This window comes from Balaenoptera acutorostrata, chromosome 15, assembly GCF_949987535.1.
Source record: "Balaenoptera acutorostrata chromosome 15, mBalAcu1.1, whole genome shotgun sequence".
Taxonomy (NCBI): domain Eukaryota; kingdom Metazoa; phylum Chordata; class Mammalia; order Artiodactyla; family Balaenopteridae; genus Balaenoptera; species Balaenoptera acutorostrata.
Window position 1 is genome coordinate 37,505,684 of NC_080078.1, and position 16,018 is coordinate 37,521,701.

Below are 16,018 nucleotides of genomic sequence, written 5' to 3' on the forward strand. Positions count from 1 at the left end.
TCCTTGTGCGAGGAAGGACCAAGGACCTGACCCACAGCCAGGACTCCCATGAAAGCACATTAGCAAGTCCTCACTGAGCGCCCATTGGGGGGTCTCGCACTGTGTCATCTACTGTTAAACGTGATGATCCTTTACAGGACCCACAGAATAAACGCTGGCCTGATTTGACCATCTAGAGGGCTCTTAGCCTCCCTGTCTGCCTGCTGCCCGGCAACAAGCCTCACCTAACTCTACGGAGTCTACAGGTAGCTTCCCTTCCTTGCAGACAATATTGCAGGGCACGAAAGTCACCAAACTGGCTCTCTCATAGATGTGAGCAGACCACTGAGTTGGGGTCCACAGGACCACCCACTGAGTCAATGATTTTTTAGGAGGATTCACAGAACTCAGAAAAGCTGGTGTACTCCTGGTTATGGTTCCTTACAGTTAATGGATACAGATAACATCAGCAAATGCCAAAGGTGCAGAGGAGAGTCTGGAAGAGACCAGGTGCAGGCTTCCAGCTGTCCTCTTCCAGGGGAGTCAGGTGGGCAGTGCTTAATTTTCCCAGCAATGATGTGTGACAACACTCGTGAAGTTTTGCCAACTAGGGAAGCTCACTGAAAGTTTGGTGTCTAGAGTTTTTACTGGGGTTTCATCACATAGGCATGGAGGGCCCATGTGGCCAACCTTATTTCTCAGACTGCAGCCCCTTCATAGGTCCAGCTGATCCAGTGTGACCCAAGGCCCCGCCATAAATCACATCGTTATCATCAACTGTCTGGAGTGGCCCAAGACCCCAGGTCTACAAAGACAGTCTTTTCAGGCAGGACATTCCAAGGGCTCAGAGGTTATTTCCTAGGAGGTGGGCAAGGGCCAGTCCTTTCTTTGGATTGTGCAGGGTTTGAACATCCTAGGCCTGTTCAGTTAACCTTTTACTGCACAGCAACCAAGGATGAAGAAATATTTGCAGAAAATCTGCGCATGCACCAGAAGGATCTATTTCAATAAACTGAACTGACTCCAAGGAAAATTGAGATAATACAGTAAGTCCCCTACATACGAATGAGTTCCGTTCCGAGAGCACGTTCATAAGTCCAACAAAGTTAGTCCAGGTACCCACCTAAGACAATCGGCTATATAGTACTGTACTGTAATAGCTTTATAATACTTTCACACAAATAATACATAAAAAGCAAACACAAAAAATAAAGAAAACTTAAAAAAATATTTATTTATTTGGCTGCGCTGGGTCTTAGTTGCAGCACACAAGATCTTCGTTGTGGCATGCGGGGTCTTTAGTTGTGGCAGTCGGGAATCTTTTAGTTGCAGCATGCAAACTCTTAGTTGTGGTGTGTGGGATCTACTTCCCTGACCAGGGATCGAACCTGGGCCCCCTGCACTGGGAGCATGGAGTCTTAGCCATTGGACCACCGGGGAAGTCCATAAAGAAAACATTTTTAATCTTACAATACAGTACCTTGAAAAGTACAGTAGTACTAGCTACATCACTCCTGCTTTTATGCTTACTTCCGGACATCCTGGGCTTGAAATAAAGTTACTGTACTACTGTACTCTATACAGTACTGTACACTAAAGTACACAAAAGCACAACCACTTGTATAGGATGCACGCACGTGACAAAGTACACCAGACACGTGAACTAACTTATGTGATTGGACATTCAAATGCACATTCAAATCTTTGAAAGTTCACAACGTTCAGTTTTGTATGTAGGGGACTTACTGTACATGGAACAGCAGACAACTTGGAAAATTCTAACTGGTGTCCTCAGAAAGCTTGAAGAGGGGTTTATCAGCATTAAATAAGAATTATACTATAGAAGACCAATCAGAGAACGAGAAAGAGTGTTTGGAAATTTAAAATATTGCTGAATTGGACTTCCCTGGTGGCCCAGTGGTTAAGAATCTGCCTCGGGACACGGGTTCGAGCCCTGGTCTGGTAAGATCTCACATGCCACGGAGCAACTAAGCCCTTGCACCACAGCTACTGAGCCTGCGCTCTAGAGCTCGCGTGCCACAACTACTGAAGCCCATGCATCTAGAGCCTGTGCTCCGCAACAAGAGAAGCCACCGCAATGAGAAGCCCACTCACTGCAACGAAGAGAACCCCCGCTCGCCGCAACTAGAGAAAGCCTGCACGCAGCAACGAAGACCCAATGCAGCCAAAAATAAAATAAATAAATAAATAAAAATTACTTTAAAAAAAATGTTGCTGAAGTTGGGACTTCCCTGGTGGTCCACTGGTAAAGAATCCGCCTTGCAATGCAGGGGACGCCGGTTTGATCCCTTCTCGGGGAACTAAGATCCCACATGCCACGGGGCAACTAAGCCTGCATGCCACAACTACTGAGCTCACGCGCCTCAACTAGAGAACCTGCGTACCACAAACTGCAGAGCCCACACGCCCTGGAGCCTGCGCCCCACAACTACAGATGAGAAAAACCACACGCCACAACTAGAGAGTAGCCCGTGCACTGCAACAAGGAGGCCGCATGCCTGAACAAAGATCCCGAGTGCCGCAACTAAGAACCCATGTGGCCAAAAATAAATAAATAATAAATACATCTTTAAAAAATAAATAAATGAATAAAAATAAAATATTGCTGAAGTAAAACATTTTAGCCAAAAGGCTGAATAATAAAATGGACATGACTAAAAAATGAATCAGCAAACTTGAAGATAAAGTAGTGAAACATGGTCAGAACTTAGAGCAAATGTTTAAAAGGGGCAGATTACATGAGAGAAAAATGTAGAGATGTGGAAGGATATTCAAGATCAGTTCTTGTATATACATTTTCCATAAAAAAAAATGTTTTAAGTGAAATAAAGTAAGGGGTTGAGAAAAGGAGACCAGGCCAGGCTCTAGAATCCCTATTAGCAGACCATTAGAAAGGCAGGTCTGTACATGATATTGGTTCCGTATCGGCCAGGTTATCTGTCTACAGCACTCTGAGTTCTCCTAGATTATTTAAGTCTGAAGAGGAAGAAGTATCTCCTCCACTTTGTATATTCTTAACATAATGTGAGTAGAAACATGGAATGTAATGAACACACTTGGAAAAAGAGGATTATGAAAGCTCATCCATTGCTAAGCCAAATGCTTTGCTAGGTGTCCTAGTCCACTGGGATGCTATGAAAAAATACCATAAAGTGGGCAGCTTATAAACAACAGACCTTTATTTCTCACAGTTCCTGGGCTGGAAGTCTGAGATCCAAGTGCTGGCTGATTCCATGTCTGAGGGCCTGCTTCCTGGTTCATAGCTTTTGCCTTCTCTCTGTGTCCTCACATGGCAGAAGGGGTGAGGGAGCTCTCTGGATTCTCTTTTATAAGGGTACTAATCTAAACAACAAGGATTTACTGTATAGCACAGGGATATATATTCAATATCTTGTAATAAACTATAACGGAAAAGAATTGAAAAAAATATACATATATATGTATAACCGAATCACTTTGCTGTACACCGGAAACTAACACAATATTGTAAATCAACTATACTTCAATAAAAAGTAAATAAATAGGACTTCCCTGGTGGCGCAGTGGTTAAGAATCCGCCTGCCAATTCAGGGGACACGGGTTTGAGCCCTGGTCCAGGAAGATCTCACATGCTGCGGAGCAACTAAGCCCCTGCACCACAAGTACTGAGCCTGCGCTCTAGAGCCTGAGAGCCACAACCACTGAGCCTGCGTGCCACAACTACTGAAGCCCGTGCACATAGAGCCCGTGCTCCACAACAAGAGAAGCCACCACAGTAAGAAGCCTGTGCACCACAACAAAGAGTAGCCCCCACTCGCTGAAACTAAAGAAAGCCTGCACACAGCAACAAGGACACAACGCAGCCAAAAATAAATAAATAAATAAATAATAAATAAATAAATAAATAAATAGGGACTTCCCTGGTGGTCTAGTGGTTAGGATTCCGGGCTTTCATTGCTGTGGCCCAGGTTCAATCCCTGGTTGGGGAACTGAGGTCCTGCAAGCCGCGCAGCGTGGCCAAAAAAAGAAAAATTTATATATATCTACACTAATCCCATTTATGAGGGCTCTGCTCTCATCACCTAAGTACCTCCCAAAGTCTCCACCTCTGAACACCATGACCCTGGGGGTTAGGATTTCAACATACGAACTTGGGGGAGACAAACATTCAGATCACAGCACCAGGACTATGCATATTTTACCTCCTCAGTATCACACTTAGCAGGTGACCAGGTACCTGTGAGCACAAAAAGGGTTATTGAATGGTTGTGAGTTCTAAGGAACACTTGATGATGATGACAGGACCATCAGGATGTCTTTATTTTTATTTATTTTAATTTTAATTTTATTTTTAAACATTTTATTGAAATATACTTGATTTACAATGTTGTGCTAGTTTCAGGTGTGCAGCAAAGTGATTCCGTTTTTTGTCTGTTTTTTTGCTATGCTGCACAGCATGTGGGATCTTAGTTCCCTGACCAGGGATCAAACCTGTGCCCTCTGCAGTGGAAGCACGGAGTCTTAACCACTGGACCACCAGGGAAGTCCCAGTTTTATACACGCACATACACACACACACACACACACGTGTATATATATATTCTTTTTCAGATTCTTTTCCATTATAAGTTGTTACAAGATATTAAGTATAGTTCCCTGTGCTATACAGTAGGTCCTCATTGGTTGTCTATTTTATATACAGTAGTGTGTGTATTTTAATCCCAAAGTCCTAATTTTTCCCTCCCCCCCTTCCCTCTTTGGTAACCATAAGTTTGTTTTCTATGTCTGTGAGTCTATTTCTGTTTTATAAATAAGTTCATTTGTATCATTTTTTTAGATTCCACATATAAGTGATATCATATGGTATTTATCTTTCTCCTTCTGACTTAGTTCACTTAGTATGATAATCTCCAGGTCCATCCATGTTGCTGCAAATGGCATTACTTCATTCTTTTTTATGGCTGAATAATAGGGATGTCTTTAAATCAGATTTACTATGAAATACACTGGCTCTTACATAATTCTGATAATCTAGGAGTTCTCAAACATAATTTCTGGGACCAAAGAAACCCAATCTCAAGCAGGCAGGATGTGCCTTTATCCCCATAAGGTGTCAGTAAATCATATGAAACTTATGTTTCTTTTGCAATAACAAAAATCCATAATACTGTTAGTGGAGGTACTTTACTATTTTACAAGGATTCCAGCAAGTCTGTTCCAATAAGGGCCAAGCATAAATAGGTTGAGAAATTTAACTTCTTGTAATTTCTTTATAAATGTATTCTTTTTATTTTGTTTTGATTTAAGAATATATATTGGTGGAAAAATTGCAAACAAGATGAAAGTGGCTGTGGAGTATCACACAGCAGATAATCGCAGATAAAATAGAACCCAAGGCTCGAAGTCTTAAGAATGAGCTATAGGGGTATTTTACATTGATAAAAGTTACAAGCCACTGAAAAGATGTAAGAGGCATGAGCCTTTATGCCCCAATAACAGAGCTTTGAAATACATAAAGCAAAAAATGTTCTAAATACTCCATAAACTAATAAATCCACATCTTTTAAGTCAGAAATCAAGAGATTAGGTAGAGGAAAAAAGCAATAATGCAGTACTGAGTATTCACTGAGCATGATTTTGGTTTAAACCAAGCATTTGGGGCTGCTCAGAGACCCAGCGAGCCCCTTCGAGGGGAGCTGCCTGCAGGCTAGGTTGATGCGAGGGTCAATTGAGAAGAATGGGTACTTAAAACAAATTTTTTTTATTGGAGTATAGTTGCTTTACAATGTTGTGTTAGTTTCTGCTGTACAGAAAAGTGAATCAGTTACACATACACATATATCCCCTCTTTTTTAGATTTCCTTCCCATTTAGGTCACCACAGAGCATTGAGTAGAGTTCCCCATGCCATACAGTAGGTTCTCATTAGTTATCTGTTTTATACACAGTAATGTATCTATGTCAATCCCAATCTCCCAATTCATCCCAACCCCACTTTCTTTCCTTGGTAACCATAAGTTTATTCTCTACATCTGTGACTCTATTTCTGCTTTGCAAATAAGTTCATCTGTACCATTTTTCTAGATTCCACATATAAGTGATATTATATGATATTTGTTTTTCTCTTTCTGACTTACTTCACTCTGTATGACAATCTCTAGGTCCATCCATGTTCCTGCAAATGGCACTATTTGCCATTTTGAATGGCACTATTTCATTCCTCTTTATGGCTGAGTAATATTCCATTGTATATATGTACCACATCTTCTTTATCCATTCCTCTGTCGATGGACATTTAGGTTGCTTCCATTTCATGGCTATTGTAAATATTGCTGCAATGGACATTGGGGTGCATGCATCCTTTTGAATTATAGTTTTCTCCAGACTTATGCCTAAGAGTGGGATTGCCGGGTCATATGTTAGCTTTTTGAGAAGTGGAAAAAATTTAGGAATCAGAAAAGTCTCCCACATTCCTTCTCCCTGCAGTGCTCAAGGCTGGTCAGCTCTCCTTTCTTGATCATACAGCCCCCTGGTCTGTGACACTGGTCACGTCTGTCACACGGGTTGTGAGCTGGGGATCCCACTGCAGGCTCCCTAAGAGGTTGGGTGTTTCCACCAACGTCAGCGTCTACACCACATGGGTTGTCAGCACAACCTGGAGCTCAGCTCGGGATGTCAGGAACTTCTCTCCAAGCCTTGCTAGGATCTTATCTTTGCCCTGGTGTTGCTTCTGGGACCGCTTGGGGGCACCCCCGTCTCCCCGTGGCTTGCCTTGCCTATCCGGACAGTCAGCCCTGCAACCTCAGCCCCTGCATCCCAAACTCATGCCCTCTCTCTCTGCTCCCTGCCAAGAGTGTAGCAGGCAGTTCCTGCAGGGACCTACTCCCCAAACCCTCCCCAACAGCCACCTTCAACCATCCACCTATCCTCTGTCCTCCAGGGACCTTCTCTGGTTCCGCCCCCCCACCCAGCCCCATGACAAGCCCCCTCCCCAATACCCACATCTATCCCTCTTCAGACCTCACAGCCCTGGGCCCAGCATCTGCGTTTCATGTGTCCCTAGGGGGCCCCAAGATGCCCTCTCTCCCTCCTTGCCACCCCGTGGACCCCCAGGGACAGAACCTGTTTCTCACCCACCATTCAAGGCTGAGTCCCAAGGAGCACCCACATTCAAGGATTCCTTGGGTGGTTTCTGGGACTCTTGGAACTGGGGTTTCCAGCGCCCAGTGCTGGGCTGGTGCCTTTGCAGACGTGTCTGTCTGAGAGGCAGTAAAGCCTAGCTGGCAGAAGGACATTCCTCTGGCTGGGTGATCCTCCCTGTGCCTTGCGGCCCCAGAGGGGTGCATGAGAAAGTATCTTCCATGTGTAGGAGCTTAACCACAGGGCGTCGCCAGATGCTCACAGCAGCCCTGCAAGGTGCACATTACTGTTATCTCCATTTTTCAGACAGGGAAACTGAGGGCTGCAAACCCCAGGGCTTGCCCGAGCCCACTCTCCCCAGCAGCCCTGTCCCTGGCTCAGTGGCCAGCAGAGCAGTAACATATCCTGGGGTTCCTGGAAGGGCTGGGGGGGAATCCACATCACCCTGACGTGGACGGTGAGGACTCGGGGCCAGGCTGGGCTTGCTCTTTCCCTCTTTCCCCAACCCCAGTCTTTCCAGGGGAGCCCAGGAACTGGCTGGAGAAATGTAAGCCGGCAGCTGGAGGAGGGAGCACAGGGCTGGGACCCTGTGTGTGTGAGTGGGGACCCCTGCTGGCCACTGTGCAGGGCAGAGGAGCAGGAGCGGGGCCCTTTGGGTCCTCCATCAGCCCTTCAATTCCACATTCACTGGGTGTGTCACACACAGTCCCTGGAGGGAGCCAACAGCTACACACACAAAGGACCGAACAAGATCATTTTGGACATTGCTAAGTTCTAGGGAGGAAGTACAACAGGTCAGTGAGAAGGACAGTCAGTGGGGGCATATGGGGCTGGCTTTAGATGGGAGGGGGACAGGGAAAGCCTAGCTGAGGACGTGACATTAGCACTGAGACTTGAAGGCCCAGAAGAAGCCTGCTGCGTGACCATCTGGACGAGGGGTCTGCAGGGAGAGGCCGGCCCGAGGCTGGAGCAGGCATGGCATTCACCAGGAAAGGACAGTAGGAGCAGGAGACAGGCAGGTGGTCAGAGGGAGGAGAGAGCTCTCAAGAGCCGTAGGCAGCCCCGAGGATTGCACAGGATCTGCGGCTTAAGCTATCCTTCAGGCTGCAGGGGAGGAGGAGTTCCTGGGCCGTCCCCACAGCACTGCAAGGTAGGCGCTGGCACTGTGTCTCGTCTTGTGCAAGGAGCCGCACTTAGCCCTGATCCAGGGAGCTCACAGTGACTGGCCAGTCACAAGCACTGCGGTGCCAAAGGCCACAGAGGGGGACCGTCTTGGGGGAAAACTCCAGCCCTTGCTGCACGCAGTCTGTCCCTGCATCCACCAGCCAGAGCCCATGCCCACTGTCCCCTCTGCAGTGTGTGAAGTCCACGAGGTTTGCTGACTGGCTGGCTTCAGCCTCTGCAGAAGTTTCCATTGTCCCCAAGCATCAGGCGTCTCCCCCGTGTCTCCACCAGTGTGCCCGGGTCAAGGACACCATCTGGGAACCCTCTCTCCCGCTTGGCCAGGCAGGGAACCTGCTCTGCCTGCTCCTGCCTCCAGCGGCTCATTCCCTTGGCAGTCACCACCCAGGCCCTGCTGAGGGTGCTGCCGGGCTGGACCCAAGACCCAGGGCTCCCGAGGGGGATACACACCTGTGGATACTCCTGCAAGTCCAGACTGGCTCCCCTGCCTGGAGGGACCCCCAGAAGCCAATGCTGGGGGACTCATCACTCCGTGAACACCTCCACATCCCAGGCAGTGTTCAGGACACACAGAGGGGCACCAAGCAGGCACAGCCTTCCCAGGTTCCCAGTCCGTAGAGTCACCGGTCACAGGGACGCTGGGATGAACAACCCAGCGACGTCTCTCTCTCACTTTCTTTGGCAATTTCCTTCCCCCCAGGACCCAGGGCAAGAAAGTTTGTGAAAGGCAGTTTCAACTTTCAAGACTGAATCCTGAGGAGGTTGATAAAAGGGGCCGGGGCCTGCCGCCAGGGGGCAGCCTGGGCCGCACGTGGGCACTAGCCTGAGGCCAGCACAGGGAGGGACAAGACCCAAGATCATCATTTCCCCAAGAAAGGCTTGTGAGGGGTCTTTTCTTCCTGGCTGAGCCCAACAGTGCGAGACCCCCAATGGGCGCTCAGTGAGGACTTGCTAATGTGCTTTCATGGGAGTCCTGGCTGTGGGTCAGGTCCTTGGTCCTTCCTCGCACAAGGAATGGGTAGAAAAGAGGGCAGCACGGGGGGGCAGCCAGGCCCCCAGGGTCGCAGACAAGAAAGGGATCGTCTGGGTACACTGGCTCCTGGGCCATAACAAGGTACGTAGTTGGGGGACCGAGCCCCAGTAGAAGCTCAAAGCCGGGGCACTGTGACGTCTCGGGTTCCCAAACAGCCCTTGGACCAGAGAGGTCAAGCTGAGGGAAGGGGGCGGCCAGGGTTCCCGTGGCTCCCTCTCCCCGAGGGGGCGCCCCAGCCGGGCCTTGGAGCTGGCGGAAGCAGAGGGGGCGCCAGGCGGCGGGAAGAAGAGGCCATGGGCGCGCAGGTCGGGGCGCTGCTGCTCGCGCAACTGTTGGTGCGGGTCGAAATCGCGAGGCAGGGTGAGCTGAGGCTGGGGCTGCCGGCGCAGCTAGGGGTGATGGGGGAAGGGTGGGGCGCGTGGAGACCGAGAGGAGCTCACTTTCTCTCCTACCCGCAGCGTTGCGGGATAGGGACCTGTTGCTTCCAGGTAAGGCGTCCAGGGGGCGCGCTTCCCTGCGCAGGGCACCTGAGCCGGAGCGCGAAGGGAGACTCATCTTTTCCTCTCCCCGCCCCAGGTTTCGAGAACTCTTCTATGCTCGCATGTAACTGATGGGGCCGCCCCTGGGTGTGGGGGAGGGGCGGGCGCCTGTGGCCCACGTGGGGCAGGTCCCCAGCGTCCCCTTCTTGCTGGGCGGCAAGACCCCTGGACGCGCGGTTCCCCGGGGCGCCCCTTCCCTTCTCCCACCCGGTGGGTGAGGGTGGACGGCGTGGGCCTGCCTCCCGCAGCTCAGCCTGGTGTCCATCTGTCCATCCCAGGGCCATGTGGCCAACGGACTGTCCCGACACGCATAGTGGGTGGAAAGGACGCAGAGCTTGGGCGCTGGCCGTGGCAGGGCAGCCTGCGCCTATGGGGCTCCCACTACTGCGGAGCAAGCCTGCTCAACCGCCGCTGGGTGCTCTCGGCCGCGCACTGCTTCCAAAAGTGAGTCTGGGGGCGGGCGGCCCGCTGACCCCGGGCCCTGGGTCTGCAGCAGGACCTGCGCGCATGCCCCACGTGGACACGGCCCTCGTGTGCTCCTGAGGCCCAGTCCCGGCTGCAGCCCGTTACGCACCCACGCGAGTCCCCCAGGGCGCTCCGGGAGGAAACCCTGTGCAGTTTCTACCAGAACGTTCTCCCAGAACATTCCCACGCACATTTGTTTGTCTTGTTCTTTTCTTTCTCGCTTCACTTGTCCCCAAATGGCACCACCAACCTCCACCTTCCTCACCCCACCTCCCAGCGGAGGTGACCCCCCCCCCCCCCGCGGGAGGAATGAGCTGAAGTAAGTGCTGGACACAGAGCCTGGCCTGTGGTGACAGTGGCCCCGGAAGCTGTTTTGAGCCCAGCCTGCTGTGGCGCCCGTGCACCTGCTTGTTCCCTTTAGAGAAGGGCTCTTGGAGGTGACAGGTGGTTGAGTGACTGGCCAGATGAGCTGGCAGGGGAGGCACCCTCCTACCAACCCCCTCAAGTCCCCAGGTGTGGGACTTTGTTTGGGGCTGTCTGGGCTCTCCCCGTTTCTACCCTGGCCTCTCTGGTCGAAGGAAGACCTGCTGATGGTGTCTGGGGTGAGCCCCGCAGCAGCCCGGGGGTCTCAGCTCAGGGAGCAGCCCCAGGTGTGCTCAGGTGGCCCACCCTCCCTCTGAGGACCCCTGACGGCTTTCTCCTCCCCTGCCAGCAACAGAGATCCCTATGAATGGTCGGTCCAGTTTGGCGAGCTGTCTGCCACACCATCCATTTGGAACCTGCAAGCCTACTACAACCGTTACAACGTGGAGCAGATCTTTTTGAGCCCCAGGTATCTGGGGTCTGCATCGTATGACATCGCCCTGCTGAAGCTGTCCTCCTCCATTACCTACACCAAGTACATCCAGCCCATCTGTCTCATGGCTTCCTCCTCTGAGTTTGAGAACCGGACTGACTGCTGGGTGACCGGCTGGGGGGACATTGAAGAAGATCAGGGTGAGGCTGGGGACAGATGGGTCTGGGGCAGGGGAGGGCGGCAATGTCATGTCCACTCATTCTAGCTGCACCAGCCTCAGTGGCCCCCACCTTGGCAGCATCCCCTCTTTGGCCTACTCAGCATCCTCTCCACACTGGCTCTCCACTCTTTTTTTTTTATAAATTTATTTATTTTTGGTTGCGTTGGGTCTTGCACGGGTTTTCTTTGGTTGTGTCCAGCGGGGGCTACTCTTTGTTGCAGTGCGCAGGCTTCTCATTGCAGTGGCTTCTCCTGTTGCGGAGCACGGGCTCTAGGCACGCGGGCTTCAGTAGTTGCAGCACGTGGGCTCAGTAGTTGTGGGCTCTAGAGCGCAGGCTCAGTAGTTGTGGCGCACGGGCTTAGTTGCTCCGTGGCATGTGGGATCTTCCTGGACTAGGGCTCGAACCCGTGTCCTCTGCATTGGAAGGCGGATTCTTAACCACTGCGCCACCTGGGAAGTCCTCTTTTTTTTTTATTTTAGATTTTTTTTTGATGTGGACCATTTTTTAAAAGTCTTTATTGAATTTGGTTACAATATTGCTTCTGTTTTTTTATGTTTTGGTTTTTGTGGCCACGAGGCATGTGGGATCTTAGCTTCCCGACCAGGGATGGAACCCTCACCCCCTGCACTGGAAGGCGAAGTCTTAACCACTGGACCGCCAGGGAAGTCCGTGGCTCTCCACTCTTGCTCCCCCTTAACGAGCAGTGCTTTCTGTACACACACTCAGCTCCCCCTCCCTTCCGGAGACTGTGAGCCAGAAGCCAGAGAGGGTGGCACGCTGGAAGCCAGAGAGGGTGGCTCGCTGGCCCAGGCCCAAAGCCCCAGCCTGCAGGGGTGGGGCTGGGGAGGGCTGTTTCAGGAAGGCCTCCTTTCCACCCCAGCAGGGTGCTCACCACCACCCCCACCGCCAGCCAGCCTCCCACTCTGGCTTCTCCATCCCTTCTGCAGCTGCCGGAGTGGCCTCCTGTCCTGGAGTGCCAGCTCCTTTTCTCTCCTTGAAATGTCAAGCCATGCTCCAGCCTTGGCTCCCCCCTGAATCTCTGTGGGGCTCCTTGCGCTGTCATGAGCTGCCACCTGCTTCTCTCTCACCACGAATCCTCTGAAACCGCTGGACACAGGCCCCCAGAGGGGCTGCGGGGGCTCTAGCCTGACGGACTGGACGGCGCCTCACACTGCTCCCAGGCCCAGCGTGGCCCTGCCTCACCCTTAACCACAGCAACCATATAGATAAAGCTCCTCTCATGCGCTCTGTGTCCCTGGCACTGTTCTGGGTTCCAGGGACTCTCTTCCTTCTGGAGCCTACCTGCCAATGAGGCTGGGAACATTTTTATACCTACTTTACAGATGAGCAAGCTTGGAGAGGTATGGAAATTGCCCAAGGCCCCAGGGCTCAATGGAGAAGCCAGGGCTCACTGGCCCGGAGAGGGTAGCACACCTGGAATTGGCACGGGGCAGACAGAGGAGTCGACAGGAGACCTGCCCCGTTCTTTCCCTTCACCCGAAGGGGCTGGAGAAAGTGCCCCTGTGCAGACTGCCTGGGCCCAAAGGGCTGAATGGGTGTGAGCCAAGGAGCCTAGCCAGGCAGACCCTGCTCCCTTCCCCCGGTTAACAGGTGGTAACACCCAGCCCCAGGCTGAACCCTCACTCTCACAGGTAGAAGGTGACTTCTTGTCCCCCACCCCCCAAACCTGATATACTCTGTACTAGCTGGGAAACCTTGGGCAAGGCACTTCATCTCACTGTGTCTCAGCTTCCTCATCTGCAAAATGGCATAATAATAGCTCCCACCTGAGAAGGTAGTTCTGAGGCTTAAAAGCATTCATACACGAGGGCTTAGCAGAGCGCCCGGCAGCCAGGAAGCTCTATTTACAGACCAGCTTTCAGTGTTATTGTGGTCACCATCCTCTGCAGGATAAGGAGGTGATTCGGACCCAGACTTAGGAATTGGACAGACCTGGGTTCATATCAGGCTCTGGCAGTTCCCTGATACTTTGCTGTGGGTGGGGGAGGGCAATCTTGCTCCTGAATCTTTCCTTACCTGAGAATGGGGCTTGATCGCACTGCATCCTGGGGGGCCGGGCATGCGCAAATGCACGGGGAGAGAGTGCACCAGGCATGCCCCACCTCCTCAGGCACCTGGGCGCTGGACTGTGTTAATCCTAAACCATCTCAGCTGCACTAGCCCCGCCCTCAGGCGTGCTACGGTCTCTCCCCGGGGCCTCAGCCAGGGCCTGTTATCTGCAGGCTACAGAGAGGGAAACCTGTAACAGCTTGTCCATCCATTGGTTCTTTATGTGATGTTGTTCATCACCCATCAGGTGCTGGGTGCTGGGCTAGAGCAGGGGAATCAGGGGCAATGTCCCAGGCATCGTGGGTGCCCCAAGGACCGCCTCCCCCCACCCACCGCCTTCGTAGCCTATGCCATTCCTCCCAACCTGATGGTAGGGGAGAGGCTCAGGATGCCATCTTTCTCTGTCCCCTCAACTCTACAGCAGCACTGCCATCTCCCTACACCCTCCAGGAAGTGCAGGTCGGCATCATAAACACCACCATGTGTAACCACCTGTTCTCACTGCCTGATTTCCGCCGTGACATCTGGGGAGACATGGTTTGTGCTGGCGACCCTCAAGGTGGCAAGGATTCCTGCTTTGTGAGTGTCCCTCCCGTCCCCAACCAGGGCTTCTGGGCCTTAGTATCACATCACCCCAGCCCCCAGGCCTGAGAGCAACCTGTATCCCTGCACTTCATTTGGTCCTCACCTCAACCCTGGGGGCGGGGGTAGAGACTATTGCCCCCACTTTGCAGATGCAGAAACTGAGGCTTGGTTACTTCCAGGGGGAGGAGTGGCATTTGCATCCAGTCTGCCCAGCTCCACAGCCCCTCCTGCTCTCCTGGCCTCTCTGCTCACCCCTCCTGCCCCACCCCAGGCTGGGCTCACCCATGCTGCTCCCCAGGGTGACTCAGGTGGACCCTTGACCTGCGAAATGAAAGGGCTGTGGTATCAGGTTGGAATCGTGAGCTGGGGAGTGGGCTGTGGTAGGCCCAACCGGCCCGGTGTCTACACCAACATCAGTGCTCACTACAAGTGGATCCGAACGATTTTGGCCAAAAACACCATTTGCAGGCTGGACTCCTGCCCATTGCTGTTGCTCTTCCCTCTGCTCTGGGCTCCCCCATTCCTACAGTTGGCCTGAGCCCAGCAGATGGCCCCCGAGAGTCAGGGCCATCTGCTGAGTCAGGCCCAGTTCCCTTTGCTAATAAACCTGTGCATGTTCAAGTTGAAGCCTTGCACTGTGTTCTGTGGCCCCTGGTGGCTTCCTGGACACCCTCACGGTCACCCGTGTCCCATCCACGCCAAGACCACTCCTTAAGTCCTAAATCATTGTCACCCATCTGTGCTATACTGGTTTTGGTTGCGAACAACAAAACCCTCTCAGGTTAGTTCAATCAGAAAGATAATTTATGGGAGGACATTAGTAGCACCAAGGTCCCTGGGGGCTAGGAAGGCTGGAGTGGAGTGCAGTGGAGGAAACGCCCCCAAACACCCCCAGCGCTCATGCCGTGTTTCCCACCACACAGACGCCGGATGCTCCTGGCCTCACCACGGTCCCCCAAAGGCTGACCCGGGACCAGGACGAGGGTGCGGGTAGTTTATTTAGGAGGCGATACCAAGAAGCCCCAGTGAAGAGTGGTGAAATGAGGCAGGAGGGGCGAGAGCCAGTGACGTTTGCCCAGATGAGGAGGTTACCCTTTTGGCAGCTGAGGCACTGTCTGGCCGGGATCCCCTGAGAAATCACGGGGACACACCTCAGCATCGCCCGTGGGGGACGAGGACCTGGCATGGCCCCTTCTCTCCTGACTCCCCGTGGTTGAGGCTTGTCCTGGGGGCGTGGGGGCTCCAAGCTCCATAGGTGGCCTGGGTGGAGAGGCAGCAGCAAGCGTGTCGCACCACCCCCCCCACGCTGGGGTCGCAGAACCCAGCCTCAGCACGGCCAAGGGACCAGGCCAGCGGGGCCAACTCGGGACACTCGGAACTGCTCGGGCAGATCTGCGTTTTCATGAGATCCAGAGGTGTTGTGAGAGCAGAAGGTATGAGAAGCTCTGGTGGGTCCACATCCTGCCCTCCCTCCCCACCCGGAGACCCCCATCCTCCCTGCTCATGTGTGAGCCCTGGGGGTTTCCCAAACAGGGAGGGTGGGCACACGCTGGTGGGCAGCCCCGAACCAGACGGAAGTGCCCCCCGCGGTTGTGTCCCGCGCCCCCCCGTCCACCCCCACACCCAACCCCGCCCCTCCCCCGCCAGCTCTCATCCCCTCTGCAGCCACAAGGATTCAAATCTACACCCAACAAGTCCGGCCAACACGTAACACCCCTGTAACACCCCTGCAGCTTCCCAGTGCTCCTAGGGTCTCCTGCAGGGCCCCCCTTTTATCACCCCCCCCACTCTGGCTGCCTAGCGCCTAGGTGCCCAGCTCTTGCCCACCTCTGCCCTTGCAGATGCTGCTCCCTTGGTCTAGAATGTTCTAGAATGTTCCTCTCTTTCCTGGTTGGCTCCTGCCTTCCTCCAGGCCTCAGCTGAGACCTTGTCTCTTTATCGGGCCCATCATGCCTGCTCACCACACCCTTCACAGTCAGTCCCTCATGCCAACTATCTCTGTTTGTCAT

At 52.6% G+C, this 16,018-nt stretch overlaps 1 protein-coding gene across 1 annotated transcript; it reads left to right on the forward strand.

The window, feature by feature from the left end:
• The first annotated feature begins 9,626 nt into the window (after positions 1-9,626).
• Positions 9,627-14,547, forward strand: LOC103005272 (serine protease 27). The gene is made up of 6 exons (XM_057529694.1): positions 9,627-9,693; positions 9,792-9,821; positions 10,121-10,316; positions 11,056-11,333; positions 13,849-14,003; positions 14,308-14,547. The coding sequence occupies exons 1-6, from the start codon at positions 9,627-9,629 to the stop codon at positions 14,545-14,547; spliced, it is 966 nt and encodes a 321-aa protein (XP_057385677.1).
• The last annotated feature ends 1,471 nt before the right edge of the window (positions 14,548-16,018 follow it).